At 39.1% G+C, this 22,926-nt stretch overlaps 2 protein-coding genes across 8 annotated transcripts in view; both read right to left on the bottom strand.

Moving 5' to 3' along the window:
* TTC27 (tetratricopeptide repeat domain 27) overlaps positions 1-15,161 on the bottom strand; it is a 108,319-nt gene extending 93,158 nt beyond the window's left edge. The window contains exons 1-5 of the mRNA XM_080684831.1: positions 14,836-15,161; positions 13,391-13,568; positions 11,678-11,807; positions 7,752-7,892; positions 2,106-2,208 (exon numbers count right to left, since the gene is read on the bottom strand). Of these exons, the coding sequence (XP_080540957.1) occupies positions 2,106-2,208; positions 7,752-7,892; positions 11,678-11,807; positions 13,391-13,568; positions 14,836-14,935 (652 nt within the window). The 5' untranslated portion in view covers positions 14,936-15,161. The remainder of the gene's footprint in view (positions 1-2,105; positions 2,209-7,751; positions 7,893-11,677; positions 11,808-13,390; positions 13,569-14,835) is intronic.
* Positions 15,162-16,553: 1,392 nt separating this feature from the next.
* The window catches only part of BIRC6 (baculoviral IAP repeat containing 6), a 194,526-nt gene continuing 188,153 nt past the window's right edge, over positions 16,554-22,926 (bottom strand). For 5 of the 7 annotated variants that reach the window (XM_080686115.1, XM_080686117.1, XM_080686114.1 and 2 more), the window contains 3 exons: positions 21,497-21,685; positions 20,814-20,948; positions 16,554-19,562 (listed from right to left, as the gene is read on the bottom strand). In XM_080686115.1, coding sequence (XP_080542241.1) covers positions 19,383-19,562; positions 20,814-20,948; positions 21,497-21,685 — 504 coding nt within the window. In that variant the 3' untranslated portion in view covers positions 16,554-19,382. The remainder of the gene's footprint in view (positions 19,563-20,813; positions 20,949-21,496; positions 21,686-22,926) is intronic. The other 2 variants (XR_013961518.1, XM_080686118.1) reach the window with 1 other exon arrangement.

Here is a 22,926-nt window from a genome sequence, read left to right on the forward strand (position 1 = left end):
ATCTGAAACTAAATGTCAGGTTTAAATCCAATGGCAAAGAATAGCTGTCATCAACAAAGGACAAATGCTGGAGAGGATGCAGAGAAAAAGGAACCCTCTTGCACTGCTGGTGGAAATTGAAACTGGTGCAACCACTGTGGAAAACAGAATGGAGTTTCCTCAAAAAATTAAAAATGGAGCTCCCATTTGACCCAGTAATCCTACTTCTAGGACTATATCCCAAGAAACTAGAAAAACCAATCAAAAAGGACATATGCACCCCTATGTTCATAGCAACACAATTCACCATAGCTAAGATTTGGAAACACCTAAGTGCCCATCAGCAGATGAGTGGATCAGAAAACTGTGGTACATCTACACAATGGAATACTATGCTGCTGTAAAAAAGGAGGCGTTCTTACCATTTGCAACAACATGGATGGACCTGGAGGGCATTATGCTAAGCAAAATAAGCCAGTTGGAGAAAGATAAATATCACATGATCTCACTCATTTGTGGAATATAATGAACAACATATACTAATGAACCAAAATAGAGCCAGAGAAAAAAATATTTTAGAATATAATAAAAGTAATCCTGTTATTTGCAGATTCTTATTTCCTACAACTTTTGTGATATTACACTCTGTTAATACAGTTTTGGTAATATTATTATAATTTAAATCTTTTTTTCTTGAAATATTAACTTTTATTGCATGTAATATTATTATATTTAAAATCGTTTTTCTTGAAATATTCGTGTTTATTATATGTAACAATAAATAAATAAATCCAGTGGCAGAATAAAAAGTTTTTAAATATACAAAGTTGAAGCTCAGAATAAATACTTTTTTTAACATAAAGAAAAGTGTATTTATTTTATTATTATTTATTTTAATCCTCACCCAAGGATACTTTTCCATTGTTTTTTTAGAGAGAGTAGAAAGGAGGTGGAAAGACAGAGAGAGACACATCGACTGGTTGCCTCCTGCACACACACCGACCAGGGTCCAGAGATTGAGCCTGCCACCAAGGTACACACCCTTGACTGGAATCAAATCTGCAACCCTTCCGTCCCATGCTCAAACCAATGAGTCAAACTGCCTAGGGCAGAATACATACTTTTTAATAGAGACAAAGTTTGTTCTAAAATACCCTTGCTCATTCCATAGCCTTATGTTACCTAAAGTCCTGAAAGAATATAAACCAAATCCTAATATAAACAACATAAATGAATCAATTATTATAGATTATTAAAATCTATAGTATTATAGATTCAAATATCTTCCTTACTGAATCATATATATATATAGATGGTTCACTTTATCTAATATTAGCATATACTTATGTATTTGTCCTAGAACAAAATAAAAACTTAAGAAATAAGTTTCAACTGATCACTAGTTTACTATATTTAGTACTGCACAAATTAATATCCTGTCTAGTGTATCTGATCGACCTTTGTATAATCACAGGGTTGTACACCTGAAATTAATATATGTCAACTGTAATTAAAAAATAAAAAATAATTTCAAAAAAATCAATGTTAAAAGAAGAAAACAATAATAAAACAAAATGTAAAAATGTCTCTCTAGCCACTGTCACCCTCAATAAAAAGTATTTTCCACCAAAACTTTTAAAAAAAAAGCTTTTCTTCATGTACTTAATAAGATATAGGACAAATAATTTCCTATTCTGCATGCAATTTGGCACAATTTACTCCAGTTTGAGTTAAAGATTTTTTTTAATAAAGGAAGCTTACACTTGTTTTTGCTTTTGAAAAAAGACCTCTTAAATTAAAGAACAGAGAAAATATTAAAATACGTTTAAGCAATTCATGATAAAATCATGGTGGCCTGCATAGAACAGATCATTCCTTCTAAGTAGGTAACATAAATGATAATGATTGCCTTTTTTTTTAAAAAAACGCAAAAATAAAAGAAATTCTATAATCTGACACCCTAATAATTTGATATTCCACCTCCAGGAAAAAAAAAGAAAAAGAAAAAGAAACAATCTCAAATAAAGTCACTATTACCTATAAAAGGATAAGCTAAAAAGGAATGTCTCAGCCAAGAAATTAAAATGGAGTTACATGCCCACATCCAATAAAAACCTGCTACATACCTTGATCAATACAACCTTCAGCAAGAGCAAAAAGCTGAGGTGAGCGTTCCTCAAGCAACTGCTGGTGAACATTCACACACCTCAAAGTCCACCAAGGCAAGGTCTAGAAAAAGAAAACACCGTGTATGCTGAAATAAAGGGACCCTTTGGAAAAATATCTTTTACATTACTTGAAATGAATTTTTTTACATTTGTGAAATTGACCTTATTCAATAAGCTTCCCAATCCACTGCTATGTCTTCAGTACTAATACTCAAATCCGCTTCTACATCTTCCACAAGAACATCCCTCTCTTCTGTTCTCTCAAAGCCTGCTCTTTTTAATCCCCTGGGCTTCCTGACACCATTTCGAACTCACCATCTCTTCCACTAAAATGTCTGCTGCAACCACACTTTTCTGTCAGCACCACAGTTCCAGAAGGCCTCCCGCAAGAACCTCCTAGGGGGAGCCTGGCCGGTATGGCTCAGTGGATTGAGCATGGTCATTGGCTCAATTCCTAATCAGGGCACATGCCCGGGTTGCTGGCCCCAGTAGGGGGCTTGCAGGAGGCAGCCGATCGATGTTTCTATCTCTCTTTCCTTTTCCCTTCCTCTCTCTCTAAAATCAATAGAAACATATTTTTTAAAAAAAGAACCTCCTGAGGGGGTGGGGGGTGGACATTTTCCTTCATTTACACTCCCAGCATATACTTGTACCTCCCTTTGCAAACACACTCCACTGTGATCCTGTATGTCACCCCTAGCTTTCGGTGTTGTCCACCATTTACCCAACAAGATGAGAAATCACGTCTTATTCATCTCTGTATCTTCCCCAAAGCAATGTGTTTTGCACAAACTACCAAGTAGGAAATACACTGGATTCATTCAGATATTGTACAAAACCGGGTCATTCCCTTCCACACATCTGTGAAACCTCTCCCATGAAGCCCTGTCCCACTAGTGTGACGCACTCTGGTCTCTCACTTCTGAACTTCTACACTGCTCCTGGAAGTTAGACCACATTGGACAGCTCTTGTTTTTCAAGTGTACAACTCTACCTAGTCCATACATTTTTTGAGGGTAAAGACTGCATTTTATACAGTGTCTTGACTAACAGGCTGAGAACACAGTGGTTTTTCTCTCTTCTCTGATGTTTGTTCTTACTTATCAATACATCTTTATTTAAAAAGAGAAAAAGAAAAACAACAAACAACAACAACTGGCAATACATAAGCAAACACAGTGAAGAGTGAAGATCTCTCTTTTGCTGCCCCAATGCCATCGTTCTTTCTCAGAAAAATCCATGACAAAGGCTCATATTCTTCTACATCTTTCTCTATGAATGTGCGTGTGTGTATAATTTCTATTTTTTACAGACTCACTAGAGTCCGGGTGCACGAATTTGTGCACGGGTGGGGTCCCTCGGCCTGGCCGGCAATTGGGGCCTATGTGGGCTGGCAGTCCCTGGGGAGGGACTGCGGGAGGTTGGCCAGCCGTGGGAGGTTGGCTGTAGGAACGCACTGACCACCAGGGGGCAGCTCCTGCGTTGAGCATCAGCCCCCTGTGGTCAGTTCACATCATAGTGACCAGTCAACCGGTTATTCAGTTGACTGGTCCTAACGGTCGCTTAGGCTTTTATATATATAGATTAAAGCATTAAACATGATCATGCACTAGATCATCTAAATTAAAGCTGTTATTTTGAATTATATTGTGTAAAGCTGTGAGAAATTAATTTTCCTTTTTATAAAAAAGCAATAACTACTAATGGGAGGTCATGCTTAATTACAAAGTTTTACTTGAACTTAACATCTGCATTTGATTAAGAGGTAAAACTGCCTGGTTCCCCTTCTAAACTGCTGCACACCACAACAGTTGCAACAATGACACAATCACAAATGAATTTTGACTCTATGACAAATGCTTTCTAATTATTAATGCGGTTTCCTCCGTCCATGTAAGGAAAGATAGAATTATCTAATAGAAAGAAGTTTCACATCATTTTTAATGTAATTCCCTGGGTGTTGCCTCATTCTGTTCCTATCAGTAAAGCTAATGAAGTCAGTGTACATATCAGTTATCTGTCCCTTATCCTCTGTCAGCAATAAATGAGTCAGGTTTGGTGGCAGAGTCTTTCCTTTTCTACATATGGGAATTTAGATAGATCCAAAGAGACTGCCTTTGTAAGAAAACATACAACATAAGATGCTGGAACTCTTAAAAATCAGATCTAGCCCAGCTGGTGTGTGGCTCAGTAGTTGAGCTTTGACCTACCAACCAGAAATTCACAGTTTGATTCCCAATCAGGCACATGCCCTGGTTGCAGGCTAGAATCCCAATGAGACATTGATGTTTCTATCTCTCTCTCCCTCTTTCTTCCTCTCTGAAATAAATAAAAAATATATATATATATTTTTAATCAGATCTATAAAACTAATTCTTAACCCAAAATCTTTATATACTAGTAGAAGTGGGGGTGCAAAACAAATAAAGCATAGCTTATGTACTACTAGAAAATAAAAGTGCTTTTTTCTATTTGCCAAGAATTGCTTAACAGAACATTTGAGTCATTAATAAATATCCTAGCTAATAAAGGGGTAATATGCAAATTAACCGTCACTCCATCACAAAGATGGTGGCACCAATAGCGGCTGGGGCAGGACACAAGCCCTGGTGACGCAAGCCCAGTGTCCCGCACCCAGGCCGCATGGAGGGAGGGAGGGGCCTCTGGGGGTGACGCTGGCGTCTCTGCAGGCCAGGCTGAGTGAGACCGCCCCCCCACACACACACAAATTTCGTGCACCCGGCCTCTAGTTAATAAATAAGAGAATTTGAAGCCTTGCTTTAGATGGTGTCTAGATCCTGCCTCCTGATTACAGGGCTTACTACAGAATGTTCTGATGGAGAAGTCACACTAGCCAGTAACTTCCTAGAAGGCAGGGGCATTCCTGTACTCAAAGACACCCAATAAATGCTTGCTGACTTCTTCCATTTTATCAACAAGGGAACTGGAATTCAGAGAAATTAACTAGCACAGTGGTTCTCAACCTTTCTAATGCCGCAACCCTTTAACACAGTTCCTCATGTTGTGGTGACCCCCAACCATAAAATTATTTTCGTTGCTACTTCATAACTGTAATTTTGCTACTGTTAATGAATTGTAATGTAAATATCTGTGTTTTCCGATGGTCTTAGACTCTACAGCAGTGGTTTTCAACCTGTGGGTCACGACCCACAGGTTGAGAACCTCTAGCAGGGTCGCCTAAGACCATCGGAAAACACAGATATTTACATTACAATTCATTAACAGTAGCAAAATTACAGTTATGAAGTAGCAACGAAAATAATTTTATGGTTGGGGGTCACCACAACATGAGGAACTGTGTTGAAGGGTCGCGGCATTAGAAAGGTTGAGAACCACTGAACTAGCACAAGGTCACACAGTTGTTAAGTGGCTGAGCCAGACAAACTGGTGTGATTTCAAAGCCAGGACTCTTTTCACTCCACATTTACATATTACTAATACTAGTCTACAAATTTCACAAATTAGAGGACAGGGGAAAATCATCTTTTACAGTTCCACAAAAATAATACTGCAATACACAACTTGATACATTTCCTAGGAGCCAACTTATTCAAAATTAATTTAAAAGATTAAAATTAACTGGATAAATATGTTGTGCTTTGTAATCATTTTACCTTCATTTATTAAAGTCACTTTTAACATCATCATTTAGAGAGTAATGTATTCAAGACCCAAAGATAAAAAAAACTCGATTGACAGGCCAGGTTTCAGCACAGAATGATCTTTGTTTTGCATAGAGATATACAATAAGAAAACAGGGTTAAAAGCTGAAGTCAAAGTTAAGCACATGCCAAGAAATTCAGGTAACTTGTCTCTCCAACCCTACCAAGTATGACCACATGTTAACTTGTTCTGCTAGTTGCTGATAGTACATGTATCTTTATTCAAGTGATGCTTAATATACTTGCTGATCAAAGTTTTCCACCAACAAAACTTGAAATTGTCTTATTCACTCATTAATGACCATTAGTCTCACTAGAAAGGAAATTCTGTCATCTGGTAGCCTCATCCTTGTTGATACTTTCTTCAAAGCCAAGTACATACTAGTTAGTCTATAGCAGCAGTCGCCAACCAGTGGTCCGTGGAGTCCGAAAGGTTGGCGACTGCTGGTCTATAGGATCATTTAACTCAGATCAACTAGAGAAACATTTTTTAATTCAAACTAATGTCGCTATGAAGACAATGATAAGACCTTATATCTGCTAGGACATGTTGAAACACATCAATTAGAAACACTTCCAGAGCAACTGATTCCAAATAAATCTCTGGCTCTCATGAGATTTGTTGATAGAGATATCACTTCCCTTCTTGCCTCTTCTGTCTAAACTTAAATGCTCGTGAAAGCAAGCCCTCATACAGTACAAACCAAGTCTACATTTTGCCATAGAAATATTGTGTTTTTTAAAATTTTTCAGCAAACACTTAGAAATTGAGAGACTTCACATAAAATTTAGATTGACTATTGGCCATACAGGGTCTGAGTCCCCAAGCTGCAACAATGAGAACAGGAGTAAGCAAGATATATAGCCTATGGGCCAAATGCAGCCCACCACCAGTATTTGTACAGCCCAAGGAGTGAGAATAGCTTTACATTTTTAAATCATTCCAAAATACAAAAGAAGGATAACATTTTGTAACATGTGAAAATAAAGAGAGCGAGAGAGGGAGAGAGGGAAACGTTCAGTTATCTCCCGTACACACCCCAACTGGGCTGGAAACCACAACCTGGGTATGTGCCCTGACTGGGAATCAAACCTACAACCTTTGGTGTACAGAACAACACTCCAACCAACTGAGCCAACTGCTGAGGCCAAAATTAAAATTTTAGTGAACATAAATAAAACGTTATTGGTACAACACAGTCACACCCATTTATTCACACAGAGTCTCCAGCTGCTTTTACAACACAACGCAAAGCTGAATAGTTATAGAGACTCCAGTAGTTAAAATAGAGACTGCACAAAGCACAGGTGACACCTCCTCTAAACCTCCAAAGACTTGCTTTGTATTTCTTGTGATTTTGTCGCCTCCTACTACTGCCTGTTTAGCCTCCTACTACTGCCTGTTTAATGTAAATTAGTGCTTCTTCTCACTAATTTACACATGACTTAAGGAAACCATGTCAGATACTCAACAAATGCTCTACTAAACCCAACCCAAATAATGAAACAAGGGTGGATCCCGTGAGCCAGGAAACAGTAACTAAGATCCTCTGCAATCGATTGTGCTAACCTCTGCCTAATGCTCATTATCTTACATAAAATTTATAAAAGACCATGATGTTTTTAAACCTATATTTCAGATTCAGAGAATGAACATTTATATACATGCACACATGTTACATACACACATACTTACAATCCTATTAAAGAGGCTCAATATAATCTCATTTTATACTAGATGAAAATCATGAGGGGAGAAAGCTTTTGCTTATGTTCATCAGGTTTTAAAATTAAATACCTACAAGGCAACTTAGACAATAAATATGTTAAGATACCGTCAACATCACACCTGAAGTCTGATGCTAATCAGCACAAAAGTCACACTTGGGTATGAACCTCCTGGCTCCTTGTCTTCCCTTACCTGAAGTGCTGTCAGTTTATGTCTTACATTCACTAGGATAATGTGTGCTAATAACAGCAGTATAGGCTTCGAGGTCAGGCGGTAGACTGATTCACCATCAAGAATGAGCAGACTCAGAACAACTGCATCCAGTCCTTTCACCTAAAAAAAAAATTTGTAAGCTAAGAAGATATAATTTAACAAAATATCATTAATCTTTATGTCTTGTAATTACACATATTTTCCAATTACTCCAGTTCTGAAGCAAAGACATTAATCTATTACATAGTAATTGGCACTGGGCAGAATCATGACATCATAAATGCCCTTAGGGATCTACAAATCCAGCTGGCCCTGATAGAGAGCCACCCATCTGCTGTGCTTCAGAGGAACAGGGAGCTCAAGACAATACTAATACTGAAGAGGCATCATGACTTTATAGATTTACTTACAACAAAATGTCATCTCAGTAAAAAGCATCCCTAAAATATTTTAAACACATTTAACATATGCTTCATTAGCTGGCAAATGTCATTACAAAGCACGACTGCACCATAATTTCTTTTTGTTTGTTTCTCTTTTTTTTTTATTGTTTAAAGTATTACATACAGTAGTACATATATGTCCTTTTTTTCCCCCCCATTTACCTTCCCCCCGCCTCCCCTACCCCCTGTCGCATGCCCTCATAATTCCTATCAAGCCAACAAGGTCTTACATAGCAAGTGCTGAGCAGGCACACAACCAAGGAGCAGAGAACAGAAAGCTGCAAAAAAAAAAAAAAAAAAGAAAAGAAAAGAAAAACATCTTTTTTTAAAAAGCTGCATAAAAGGGATGCCTGTGAAAACTCCACCCCTTGACTGCACAGATTTCCTAAATGTTTTTAAAATGTGAACTGCACAATTGTGACAGATTCCACAAAACAGACAGCAGGGATGCATAACTGTTAGGAATATGGATTCTAATCTCAGAGACACAGGATGGTGTCCTTTGTCTGCTTCTTAGCGGTTTGTAGACAGATAAATTTCTTAAATGAAGCCTCAGTTTCATCAATCATAAAATGAAATAATAGAAACTATACCTCATAGAATTCTTATGATAAAATTATACTGAGAAGTATAATAGAGGAATAAAGACAACATGAATGACTCCCACCAAACCACACATAAAGCTTACTGTTATCTCCACTAAGGACAGAAGGAATTTTTTAAAAATTCAATCATTAAGGAACTATTTTGAAGTTATTTCCAACAGCCTCAATTTTAGAAGAGAGGCAACAGATCCAAAAAGTTAAGTGAAGCCCCAAATCACACAGAACTTAGGGTCTGAATAGAGTCTAGTCCAAGTTTTCCAACTCCCAAACCAATGTTTTTCCCATCACTTCCTGCCTTCCCCAGGGATCTCTCTACCTCTTCCTGCCACTCAGCAAGGTCAGGGCCGTGGAAGGCATGAGGAAGGCCTCAAGTTCAGGACCAGGATCACTCCCAGCCTTCGCACTGACGCAAGGCCATAAATTAGAGGCAGGGGAAATTAATCTGGCTTTGGTGACTAGACTCCATGACCACAAAGTATATTCACAAATATTTGTGCATTGCAAGGGCTAAGAAAGATGAATCAGCTTTATATCCCACATGAGTGAAATCATATGGTTCTTGACTTTTTCTATATGACTTATTTCACTTAGCAAAATAAGATCTATAACATTAAAAGCAACAAATGAACAAACAAGACAAACAAATAAAAACCCATGCCACAAACAACAGTATGTGGTTACCAGAGGGGATGGGAGGTGGGAGAGTATAGAAAAGGGTAAAGGGGATCAGATACATGGTGACAGAAGGAGACTTGACTTTGGGTGGTGAACACACAATCCAATATACAGATGATATATTATAGAATTGTACATTTGAAACCTATATAATTTTAATAACCAATGGCACCCCAATCATTTTAATAAAATTTAAAAATATAAAAAAACCATTAAATCTTTATAAAAAGAAAAACATGAATCAGCACAGGAAAATGACAACTACAAAATAATGCCCAGTTTAAAAATTTCAACTCCATCTTTCCAAATCCTCTATCCAGGTGGCTGGATAAATCCTTAGTTTGCTGGTATAGAGTATAAACTGTATACTCCTTTTAAAAGCATCCTGACATTACCAAGGGAAGTTGAACATGCAAACACCCTTGCGCAAGAAACTCTACAGCTTCCCTATGAAGTGTTGGGGATGGTTGACAAGTGTGTTGAAATATTGATCCCCTCAGCACAACTACAGCCTGGGGCCAATAAAACAACCTCCTCCATTTGGTGTACTGCACCAAACAAATACTATCATTTTTTAAATCTGCTGTGCTTTGAAACTTGCATATAATTTCCAGAAGGTGTGTTCCTAATAATATATATCAACCCATATGGCCAGTAAGAATAGAACAAAAATATAAAATTACAGTATATCCATACAATTAGAATATGACACAACAGTAAAAATGAATAATGGCATAATTTCAAAAATATACCATTGAGCAAAGCAAATCACAGAATACATAGTTTGTCTCATTTATATAAAGTTCAAAAATTGGTAAAACTAGCCCTCGCTGGTTTGGCTCAGTGGATTTTTCCCACAAACATCACTCTCTTCTCCCCTCTAACTGTCTGCTCTTATGATTGCATTAGAATGTATTCCCTCCTCTTCCCTACTCTTCATTTCCTCATAGCCCTGTAGGTTTTAACTCAAGTTCCACTCCCAACTAAAAGGTCTTTGATCATTTAACCTTTCAATAATGACTTAGGGTCAGCATTATGAATTTCAATTACTCTGCTGCAATGGAATACAATGACTCAGTAAACTGATGTACACACAACTAATTATAATGGCTTTCAGATTATGGCTGCTTTTGAACCTCTTCTCTTTCTACCTCACCACCAAATTACTAACATTTATCTCAGTAACTCCATTCCTTTCATTTGCTATTTCTAATTGAGACACGGGGTAACAGTAATCAGGCCCCTTTCGTTGCATAAGCTTTGGGTGCCAAGGCACCCTTTTTCCAGGCTGAGTGATGAATCACTATGTTCAAGATCTCTGAGGTGGCTGGATAAATCAAAGTTACCACACTTCTTTTGGGAGCATGTCATATTCACCAAGCCCTAGGCATATGTGCTCAAAAAATGCCTGAGGAAATCAAACTGCAAGCTCTACTGATGATCTACTGATACAAGTCAATAACATTGTTTTTATATACGGAGAATAAGAATATCAACAGGGCCCTGACTGGTTTGGCTCAGTGGATAGAGCATCGGCCTGCGGACTCAAGGGTCCCAGGTTCAATTCCGGTCAACGGCATGTACCTTGGTTGCGGGCACATCCCCAGTAGGAGGTGTGCAGGAGACAGCTGATCGATGTTTCTCTCTCATTGATGTTTCTAACTCTCTATCCCTCTCCCTTCCTCTCTGTAAAAAAATCAATAAAATATATTTAAAAACAAAGAATATCAACAGGGAGACCTTTGTGCCAGGCACTTAAGACAGTATTTTTAAGATAAAGGAACTCACCCCTGGGAACCATTCCTAAGCACTGCAGCAAAACTTACCTGCAAAAGATTTCCAGATCTGCTGCTTTGCCAGAAAACACCTTTATGTAACTGTGGGAACATATGCATCTACTAGTATATATATGAGCAACTGGTACAGCTGTCTGTGCTGTAAAAACAGCAGCTCCCGGAGCTCCAGAAAATGGGGACATCTGCAGAGGAGTTGAGACTGGCAATGACACTTCTGGAAATATGTCAAAAATCTGACTGAGGAACTAGCATTCTTGGCAGGTTTTGTACAAGCTATAAAATCATGAATTCATTCTTACTAATTGGTAATTCCAGTTTCTAAAGACCAGTCCCTGAAGAATAGATCACATCATAATAACTACATATGATGTTTCCAAGAAGCATACCTCACTGAATTGCTGAAACAAAACAGATGGCAAGAATTCCTGAGGGTGTAAATCAACTGGAGGCCCCGTCCAGTTACTCTGAACAAAGAGTTGCAAACTGCTCACACCAATTAGGAATATCAATTGTTGTCTGCATATAAGAATAAAGAAATAAATGTGAACCACTGTATAACCACCATACTATTTCATTTCAGTTTTAATAAGCAAAATGTAAGATATCAACCAATATTTGAGATTATCCGAGAGTATTAAAAAAAAATTTCTGGCCCGGCCAGCATGGCTCAGTGGTTGAGCATTAACCTATGAGCCAGGAGGTCACAGCTCGATTCCCAATCAGGGCACATGCCCAGGTTGTGAGCTTGATCCCCAGTGGGGGGCATGCAGGAGGCAGCCAATCAATGATTCTCTCTCATTATTGATGTTTCTATCTTTCTCTCCCTTTCTGGTTCTCTCTAAAATCAATAAAAGTATTTTTTTAAAAGAAAAAATATGATGTAAAATATTATTTAAAGATGAAATCAATAAAAATATGTATTTTTTTTAAAAGAGCAGCACTAGAGAAAACAGGTGACCAAAGAGCCTGCTTCGTTAGAAGTTAGGAAACTTGGGGGAAACAGGTGTGTAGCAAGGTTTTAAAGCCTTACTATAACCATCACAACCAAAAATCTAAATCCCTAAGGCCAACTGCATATACAGTTTAATTTCAAATTCTTCAAAATGAGGCAACTGAAATCTTTCTTTTCAGCTCTACATGACAAGCTGGAATTCTGCTCTCCCAGTGATTAACGTACGTGTGTATGTTTTAATGTGCACCGCAAAGCCAGTTTCTATTACACTGGTACATACTTCAGACAGCAAAATAAGAATCAGGACAGCCATTTCAGGAATGTAGCGGCAAACTACCAGTAAACCATAAAAATGAAAAGGAGTGATATTAATCTTTAAAATGAAATAAAATGCCTACAGTAACATTTTTTTGTGAACTCCCTTATGGATACAAATTATGTCTTATTCTTCTTCACAACCTCAACATTTAGTACAGTAGTCTGTTGAAGAAAAAACAAAGCCATTGCCTAGAAATAATGGTAAAACAAAATTGTATGCATATTAAAGAAAATTAAAACTTGATGTGGATGCCAAGATAATAAAGAAAGTATATTAACAAATTTACAACAGTAAAAATTAGGTTTCACTGCTGTGTAACTATTATACTTAATCCTATAAACTTATATCAACTTTAATGGAAGAAGGTAAAACAAGGGTTCCATAATAAATGCATTAAGTTTTCTGATCTCTAGAAAGTTAACAGTCTAAAACATAATAAAAATAGTTATTAAGTATCACTCAGCAATCTAGAAATAACAAGATGAACAGGATATGCTTTCAAGTTAAAAGGAAATATGCTCTGAATTCTTCCTTATAGGTAAAAACTATCAGACCTAAGCATTTGAAGCTCAGTGAGTTAGCAGTTACCATCCAATTACATGCCAATTGCATATACAAAACCCTTATATCCTACACCACTTTACTTTTTCATTCTAATGGTCCCCTGGACAGAAGCTCTTACATTGATTATTTGGTACATTATGAGCCCTAAATAAATGTAAAGATGGGTTTTTCAATAACTGCTAAAATCAGTGCCTTACACTGTCAAAGCTCTATTAAATGTATTAAGATGTACATTCTCTATGAAAACTTCAAATAAAATTCTACCTTTGGGTTTTGTCCAAATCTGGTGAGAAATCCAGGAATGTTAATATCTGCTTCTCTAGGTAGCTGTCAATCTTTTCTTCAGTTATCTTTGTTGAATTAAAAATATTTTGAGTCAATGAATTTAAGAATATGGCCTCATAATTCCCTTCTAGCAGCAATTGTAGGAACGATCCACTCTCTGTAATATAAAAAATTAGATCAATAATCCAAAAGAACTATTTTTTTCATACTGTAAAGGATAATACTATTTAAGTAAATCTACCGTTTTAGTATGCAAAAGAGTATATATTTAGAATGCTTGCTGTACATTAATCAAAAAGCACTGAACCAATTCCCATCACTCTACAAACATTACTTCTCCTAGAATTAGCAGCTCATCTACAGTGTATGATGAGTAGCAAAGTAGAAGTTAGACCCAGGAATAATATTCCTCATTATTAAGTATTCTCACCCTTCTACTGGGAATTCAAAAAAATTCCTACTAACAATGTAAAAGTTTCCATAGTCAGAGTTCTAAGACATATCACAGCCTGGCTGCCCCTACACCCCTCTCCCCTACTCTCTGAAAAAAGCTGGCTCACTCACTGCTCCTCTAGAATCTCATGCACATTCCCACCTCCATACTCTGACACTTGTGCTTTCTCCTGCTGAGCTCTTCTCCACCTGTCAGTCTTACCCTGTAATCAAAAATCAGCTCAAGTCGTACTTCTTCCCATGAAACTGTTCCAGGCAAGACTTCAGAAACTACCTATCCTGATGCACCTATTTTGTGTGTACACACACGCACACCACTTACATACTGTCATAAATGTTATTTCTCTTCTGGGTCCAGCCTAAATACCACAATCAAATGTGCCTATATCCCACTAGTAGGTGTGCCTTTTAATTCTTTAACTCTCGGTTAAATGTGCATTGCTCAGAAGAATCACAGCTTTTCTGCTTACGAGCTGTGCAACCTTGAATACATTACACTGATATATACTACCCTTTACCTCTTTGCACACAATATGCCACAATTGCCTAATCCTCACAGCTTCCAACTACACGGTAACATTTAGTCTAAACAATCAGTAGTTAAATGCCTTCATCAGCAAATTTAAAGTAGCATCTACCTTTCGTGTCTATAATAAAGATCAAACAACTAAAAAAAAGAAAACAAACAAAAAAAATATCAAACGACTAAATAAATGTCAGAAAAGTAGCTGATGTTGCCATTGTTATCATTTCTGAACCTGGGCGATGAGAAGTTTGGGGGGAAGACAAGCTCGGAGGATGAGGACACGCCCACCATGTCAGGTATGCAACAACCCAGAGCCTTAAGCAATCAACAAGATTTTGGTAGGAAAATAAAATAAAACAAGGAGGGATAAGAACCCAGCCACTGCCACCCCTTCTCCTCATAGTCCGACGCTGGCCTGAGTCCCTGGCAAGTCCGCCTCGCTCACCTGAGCCGGCGACTCCCTCCTGCTTCCATTGCTGCCGCTCAGCCTCAGTGGGGAAGCCCCTCAAAACTGCCAGCTCCGGGGTCCACATCTCCCCGGACATCGCCCCAGCCCAAACCGGTTACCAAAACGGTCACACAGAAGTCACAAAATAAAGTGAAAAAAGGAAGGTCCACAGACGCCCAAGTCTAGTGGCGACAACTCTTGTGGAACCCCATGTGCTAATAACGGCCCAGGGAGGCGGCCATAACAGCAGCGCAGGGCATCCTGGGAAAAACGGACCCCGCACTAGCTTCCGCCTAGAAAACCAACCCAAAGTCCCTGATACTGAGCATGCCCAGTAGAGTTGCCCCGCCCCGAGCGGGGAATGGACGGGATTGGAGGGCGCGGCCGACCTCAGCCCCGCCCCGAGGGTGGCAGCCACGGGCTGCAGGAGTTGTGGAAGGCGTGGCGTCCTCAGGTGCCGCTCCCTTGGGACTGCGGCGTTCTGGTCCAACTGCCCTTCATTGGAAGGTCTACCGCTTTAATTCCCAAACCTTCTTGGGTCTGAGCGCTCCTCGCTACCTATGAAACACGTAGTTCTTTCCGCAAAATGCACGTGGGCCTATACTACCAACAGTTGGGTACCATCAATGGAAGTGCGAGACCCTGTGGAGTCTCTAAACCCCAGGTTAAGCACCCCGGCCGCAGAGAAAAAGTATTTTAATGAATTAAAGTGTAAGTGAAGTATTTGGTTTTGACGTTGCCACTACAAAAATTATGCCCGAATGGGGACACCTGGCCAGCCGCTGATGCAGGGAAGTTTTTGGAGGATAAACTGAACCCTGCAGAAACCTGCCACCCTGTGTGCCTGCTGCTGAGCACAGGGCGCCTTTAATCTTCATAGCAGTGCTTTAGGTGAAAACGAAGCTCCGAGGCTCGGCTGTGGCAGGAGGGACTGTGCCCCTCCTCCCACCCCCACCTCCTTGGACTTGGAGCCTGCACTGAGGAAGCCACCGGGAGAAACCTGCAGGGTAAGCTTCACCACACAGGATTCATGTAAGAATTTAGGGCAACACATCTCCGGAACGATCCCACTCCAAGGAGGAAGAAAAAACAATTCTTTTTTTAAAAATTTATCTCCCCTACCCCTCTCCCCCTCTCGCCCACCCCTGCTATGGTGGCTCAGTGTTGAGCCTTGACCTAGAGGTTGCAGGCTCCATCCCTAGTACTGGGAGTGCAGGAGGCAGCTGATCAAGGATTCTCATCATTGATGTTTCCATCTCTCTCCCTCTCCCTTCCTTTCTGAAATCAATAAAAATATGTATTTTTTAAAGTCCAATAATATCTAACGTGATGCCATTAACTCGAGCTCTCCTTTTGCTCTCTCATGTCTGGAACAACTTCTTTCTCCCTGGCTAATTTCTTTATTCTCACCCCTCAAGACTCTGGATGTTTCTTCAGGTAGTGTTCCCTGACCATATCACCTTAGTGCCCATCATTTACCTGAGGTAGTTGTCCCTCCTCTGTGCTCCCAACAGTAACCTGCAACTAATACCATGAGAGAACTTACCATAATGAATACTGACATTGTATTTTCAGGTGTCATTCAACTCTCACCTGCAGGAACCTGTACTACTATGTACATGAATTGGTCCTTATAGTACTGGTATTGTTACTTTCCTTTTTGTAAAATAGTATTCTGAGGACTAATGGTGTAGAGTGGAGAAAATGACCGAAGCTTATTTTTTTTTTTATTAAAGATATTTTATTGATTTTTTACAGAGAAGAAGGGAAAGAGATAGACAGTTAGAAACATCGATGAGAGAGTAACATCGATCAGCTGCCTCCTGCACACCTCCTGCTGGGGATGTGCCCACAACCAAGGTACATGCCCTTCACCAGAATCGAACCTGAGACCTTTCAGTCCCCAGGTCCATGCTCTATCCACTGAGCCCAACCGGTTAGGGCCCGAAGCTTATTTTAATGACTAAGATCCAAAATTGGAGGAAAACACATTTAACAGCAGCTTTTATTCTCCACCCTGATGGGACCCTGACAGACCAAACAATAACAAAGGCTAAAGGATTAATGGCTGTTCTTTTACCTCTTATTGCTGATAATCTTATACTTAGATTTTAGCTATCATGTCTGTGGTAAATGACTTTTTATAAATGGACTCTTGTCATTCTTAGAGTAGCTCACCACCCACCAGACCTAACACTGTTTCAGAACCTTTGATTTGCTGGTCACATACTGTTTATCCTTCTTTTATCCATGCTTAAGGATCTCTGTACCTTATAGTTCCCCTTTTTTCAGAGAGCAACTCACTGTTCAGAGTATGTCTTCTTCTGGTCATCTCCAGATTCAATGTTCCCATGTGCTACTTTATCCCATCTAATAAAAGAGAAACATGCAAATTGACCATACCTCCGCTATGCCCACAAGCCAATCAGGAGTGAGTATGCAAATTAACCCAACAAATGTGGCAGCGGCCACGGAGCTGGAGCCAGCTGGAGGCGTGGGTTGCCCCTGGCGATGGAGAAAGCCAAGCTTCCCGCCCGTCCTGGCCAGCCCTGGCCTCTGCTCAAGGCTACAAAGTTCAATTATAGAAGATAAATAAATCCCAACAAAAATGGCAGCAGCCACGGAGCTGGAGAGCAGGAGGCTTGGGTTGCCCCTGGCGATGGAGGAAGCCAAGATTCCCGCCTGCCCTGGCTCAAGGCTACAGTTTCAATTATAGAAAATAAATCCCAGATACCAGGGCCTCTGCTTGGGTCGCTGGGGCGTGTGGCCGGCCTGCAAACCACCACATGCCCCTCACCCAGGCCGCCCCACACCCCAAGGGAACCCTCACCCTGATCCAGGACACCCTTCAGGGCAAACCAGCCGGCCCCCACCCATGCACCAGGCCTCTATCCTATCAAATAAAATAGGAATATGCAAATTGACCATCAATCCCACACACAAGATGGCTGCCCCTGTGTGATCAAAGATGGCTACCCCCATGTGGACACAAGATGGCCAGCAGGGGAGGGTGGTTGGGAAGGACCAGGCCTGCAAGGGAGGGCAGTTGGGGGCAATCAAGGCTGCAGAGGAAGACAGTTATGGGTGACCAGGCCGGCAGAGGAGGGAAGTTGGGGGCAACCGGGCCTGCAGGGAAGGGCAGTTGGGGGTGACCAGGCCTGCAGGGGAGGGCAGTTAGGGGTGACCAGGCCTGCAGGGGAGGGCAGTTAGGGGTAGGCAGGCTGGCAGGGGAATGGTTGATCAGGCTGGCAGGCAGAAGCAGTTAGGGGCAATCAGGAAGGCAAGCAGTTGGGAGCCAGCAGTCCTAGATTGTGAGAGGGATGTCCGACTGCCCGTTTAGGCCCGATCCCAGTAAGACATCCCTCGAGGGGCCCCAGATTGGAGAGGGTGCAGGCTGGGCTGAGGGACCTCGAATTTCGTGCACCGGGCCTCTAGTTTTATATAAATACTGTCAAAAATCACCTTAGCTTTTCCTTTGTGATAATTGGTCTTATAAAAATATCCTTTCCTTTCCAATGCTTAGGTCTTGAAAGTGTCCAATTCTTTGTGTTCAAGTATTTCACACACAGCAAACTGTTTTAGAAATAAGACATACTAGCACACCTATGTATTTATTTGGCTCTAGGAAGAGTTTGCATGAAAATGAGCCTATATGGCAGGTACAGAATGTACTGTAACAGCACCAGAGAGGTACCACCTCTCTGCTCTACAGAGCCTGTGTTTAATGCATACAGGTAACTTTAGTAATAAAACCAGAGTCCAGGAAGAAAAGGAGCCCTTTAGGAAAAAAATCAGTTTAAGGGTGACTTTTCAAATTGACCATTCCTTTCATATACTTAAATTCAAATAACAAATACATTCACATACCCAAATATTGGCATAGAATAAAATCATGTTCATTTATTTTTCTGCAATTAGAAGGCATAAAATTAAATATGTTGAATGTAATAAATTCATCCATACAAGTGCAAGTGTCCAACTATAACACATTAATGGCAGATTTATAATTTAAAAAATGTACCAGTAAATCAAAAAAGGAGTATGTCAATTAACTTTTATTGAAGTGTACGTAGGTCTTCAGAAATCAAATATGAGCATGAAGATATGGCCAAACATAAAATCTATCAAATTCAGTGAAAAGTTGCTGACTTCAAATAGTAGTTGTAAGAATGACCAATATATATTCTTTGTTAACAATCTCTCACTCTACAGTAAAAAAAAAAAATAAAATAAACATTCAGTAAACATTCTTTCCTAAGGTAGTTTCCCTTATATATCAGTGATTTATCCATTTCTTTGTATACACAAATTTGTTCAACATACCAATCAGTGGTTCTCACAATTGAAAAATAAAAGCACAAAAAAGTTTACACTCTTGTACAGGTAAATAAAAGATCACCTTGAATTAAACTGGATCTCCTTAAGGGCATAGTATAGTTTCAGTTTCATTACCTATTACATAATTAGTTTCTTACATACAAATATTGACATATTTGGCTTGTGCTTCAAAGCCTTTGTGTCTATGAAGTCCATGTCAATGCAGCTCATAATTTGAAGTCACTGGGGAGTTCTTTACTGCTGCTGGGTTTGACCTGATCGTGCATGAGCGTCCCCTCAGCACCTGCTGTGGCACTGCACATTTCCGAGGCGTCTTCAACATCAGGGTCCAAGCCGTCAGGACAGGGAAGTTTTAGCAGCTCTTCCCGTAGCTGAGCAGTGTGACGCTACACAGGGAAATGAGTGATGTCAGAATTGCAACCCAAGGAATTCTAACACTATCATTTGAGGGAAGAGTTAGGTTTAAAACAAAATCCAAAGCACAGACCAACAAATACTTATTGAGCATTTTTCTTATGCTACTGTCACAGAGAGAGGACAAAATTGGCAAAACATCTCTCAGAGTGATTGATGTTGAAAAGCCCTGAGTAGCATGGTAGAATGAAAGTTACATGGCAAAAGGTTAGTGAGAGGGTAGGGTTTTACAATGAAGGCAGAAGTATTCATTGCTCTAGTTTGATAAAAAGAAAAAAAGTTCTATGCCAAAACCGGTTTGGCTCAATGGATAGAGCATCAGCCTGCGGACTGAGGGGTCCCGGGTTCGATTCCGGTCAAGGGCATGTACCTGGGTTGCGGGCACATCCCCAGTGGGGGGTGTGCAGGAGGCAGCTGATCGATGTTTCTCTCTCATCGATGTTTCTAGCTCTCTATCCCTCTCCCTTCCTCTCTGTAAAATATCAATAAAATATGTTTAAAAAAAAAAAAGTTCTATAATAATGGGGCAAAATAAAACTAGGTTGGGGGATGCAAATGTTAAAGAGGAAAATAATTTTCTTTCTAAAAGTTTTTAAAATAGAAATCTTAAAGTTAGAACGGAAGGATCCAGTAGAGATGGAGAAAACTGAAGATAGGAAGAGGGAAGAAAACTGGTGGAGGATGAAAGAAACAGGGGGAATAAGAACAAATATTATAGGCAGGAGAAAAAAAAAAATCTCCAAAACCATCCTGTTTTACATGTCCACTTCATGAATGCCCAGGTTGAAAACAATTGCTCATCTCCCCCAAAACAAGTCTGTATAACAGATGCCTCCACCAATTAGCTGTTGGAGGTTCTACAGCTACCATCTCCCTCATTACTCCAAGTAATAAAATTCTGGAAGGAAAACGGCCTAAGGAAAAGCTAAAAGAATAAAACATTGATTTACGGAGTACATTTTGTTGTCATCACCTTCAAACACCTGGATAAAACACAGCTCCTGTACCCATTATTTTTTATTTTAGGAACTGTTGATTCATTGTGGAAACTAACCTATCTTTTCAATAGACTTCAGAGTAGCAATTTAGGCCTCTGAACTTAAGTTTTACATTTCTTTGATTCCCTCCCATTCTTTACCATCAGGTAGCCATGGTTCTGTCAATGAATATACAACTCTTCTTTAAAAGCCATCAACAGGGCTCACGTTCGGAGACTTACTCACCTTGAGAGCTGCTGCATGGTGAGACATAGTTCTGCCTACCCGCTTATCACTGCTGTACTGCTGGATGTCGGCAATCCACTCCTCACACTGGGCCATGATCTCAACTCTTTTCAAGTAAAAATGTTTGTGTATAACCTTAAAAATAAAACAAGCAAAGGAACAAAATGTGTTCCGGTCAGAAATGAAAAGACAAAGTATGTAGCATTACAAAGGAATGAAATTTAAAAGACAATGCAATTTTTCCTCTCCATAAAACTCAATTTAGTGAACTCTCCATTATTAACAGGGAAGAATTAGGTTTATGACATTACATGATATATGTAAAATCTCCCAATTCTATAGCAGAAAATAATGCCTAATCCCAAACAGATTCAAATAGTTAAATCCTATCCAGAGAGAATAAGGCATATATAATACAATGCAATATATTCAGAAGGTGAATGTAAATGAACAAATGACCAGGAGAAAAGAATTAGAAAACTACTGACAACAGAAAACTGTCAAAATGTAGTCAGATGTCTTTTAGGAAGTAGGTGGTTTTAAAATTCATTAATAATTTATTAAAAACTATAATAAAATTTAGTGTACTGTAAATACTCCAAATATAAAGGCAAGTACAATCCTAATAAACTATATTCCACAATGTCTTTAATGAAGTATTCCATTAATTTTATTGAACATACCTCTTTAAAGCATGGTGAGGGGTTTCTGATTTGTTCTAGCATTGCCCACTTAACTGTTGCTTGTCGAATGTTTCCGTCATATTCTCGAGAACTCTGTGTGCCACTGGGAGTCCCTCTAGACCGTTCATATCCTGGTTCATTAAAATAAGGCTCAGCTACTAATATAAGAGACTGAACAGACACCAACACCTGAGCAACAAAGAAATTAAAAATACTTATAATGGGAAATTTTAACTAACGGTAAACTGATATCTGCTTTATCAACCAGAATTTTCTTTTACATATTATCAGCATAAAATTAATTTTAATAATTATAAGACTGAACTACTTTACTATTAAAGCAAAATTAAAAAGTCTTGAGCATAAAGTGTGCAGGAGGCAACCAATTGATGTGTCTCTATCACAACGATGTTGCTCTGTCTAAACAATGTATTTCATTCCTTAATGTAGATTCACTAATTCTTAGTCAATTCTTTGATATTTTTATAAAGTCAAGAGCTAGACTTTAATAGGCTGAATTTACTGTCCCTCTTCTATTTAGCTTCATATTAGCATTCACAAAATTACAAGAAATTATCATTGCTTAAGAACTGACTAAATCAAAAACTATCTTTGTCAAAACAAAAAAGTTAACTGTTGTATGGTCGTCTACCATACCACTCAACTAGTCAGCAATCTTGTCTCCTACAGTTTTATGTATTCATTTGGTCCCCATAGTCCCACCATTATCTATTCTGTTAACTTATTATTTTTAGAATATCCACCACTTTGCCATATTCCTCCTTCTGCCCCACTCCCATTAGGAATTATTACCTTCGAATTTCTTTTATTTTCATGTTATGTTTTGTCAAGGATTTAATTCTTTGACTTGATACAATATATTAAAAATTTTATATATATTTCAAACACAGGAAAGTACAAAATATACAATCCAAAATATTAATTTGCAATAAAAGCGATATAATGTGAAATAACAACAACATGTTTGGGGTGAGGAAAAGAAACAATCAAAATTAGTAAAATGCCTTAAGTCTTTCAAAAGAGTCTTTTAAGTCTCTCTGGAAAATTATGCTATTGAATAGGATTGTGATCAGTGGCTGATTTCAAGAATTTTCCATTTCAAGAAAAATAGTATTATATATTTAATATTTATAACCATTCTTAAATGGTTGATGATCTGAACCATTAAATATGTTTAACTCCTCTTGCATATGACATCTTTATTAACATCCAACTGGAACAAACCTCTCACAAGAAATTATATACATTACTAGAGGCCTGGTGCACAAATTGGTGCACAGGTGGGGTCCCTCAGCCTGGCTAGCGATGGGGGCCAATTGGGGCAGGCCGGCTGGGGGAGGGACCACGGGAGGTTGGCCGTCCACGGGAGGTTAGCTGTGGGAGCGCACTGACCATGAGGGGGAAGCTCC

This window comes from Plecotus auritus (assembly GCF_963455305.1).
Source record: "Plecotus auritus genome assembly, chromosome: 8".
Taxonomy (NCBI): domain Eukaryota; kingdom Metazoa; phylum Chordata; class Mammalia; order Chiroptera; family Vespertilionidae; genus Plecotus; species Plecotus auritus.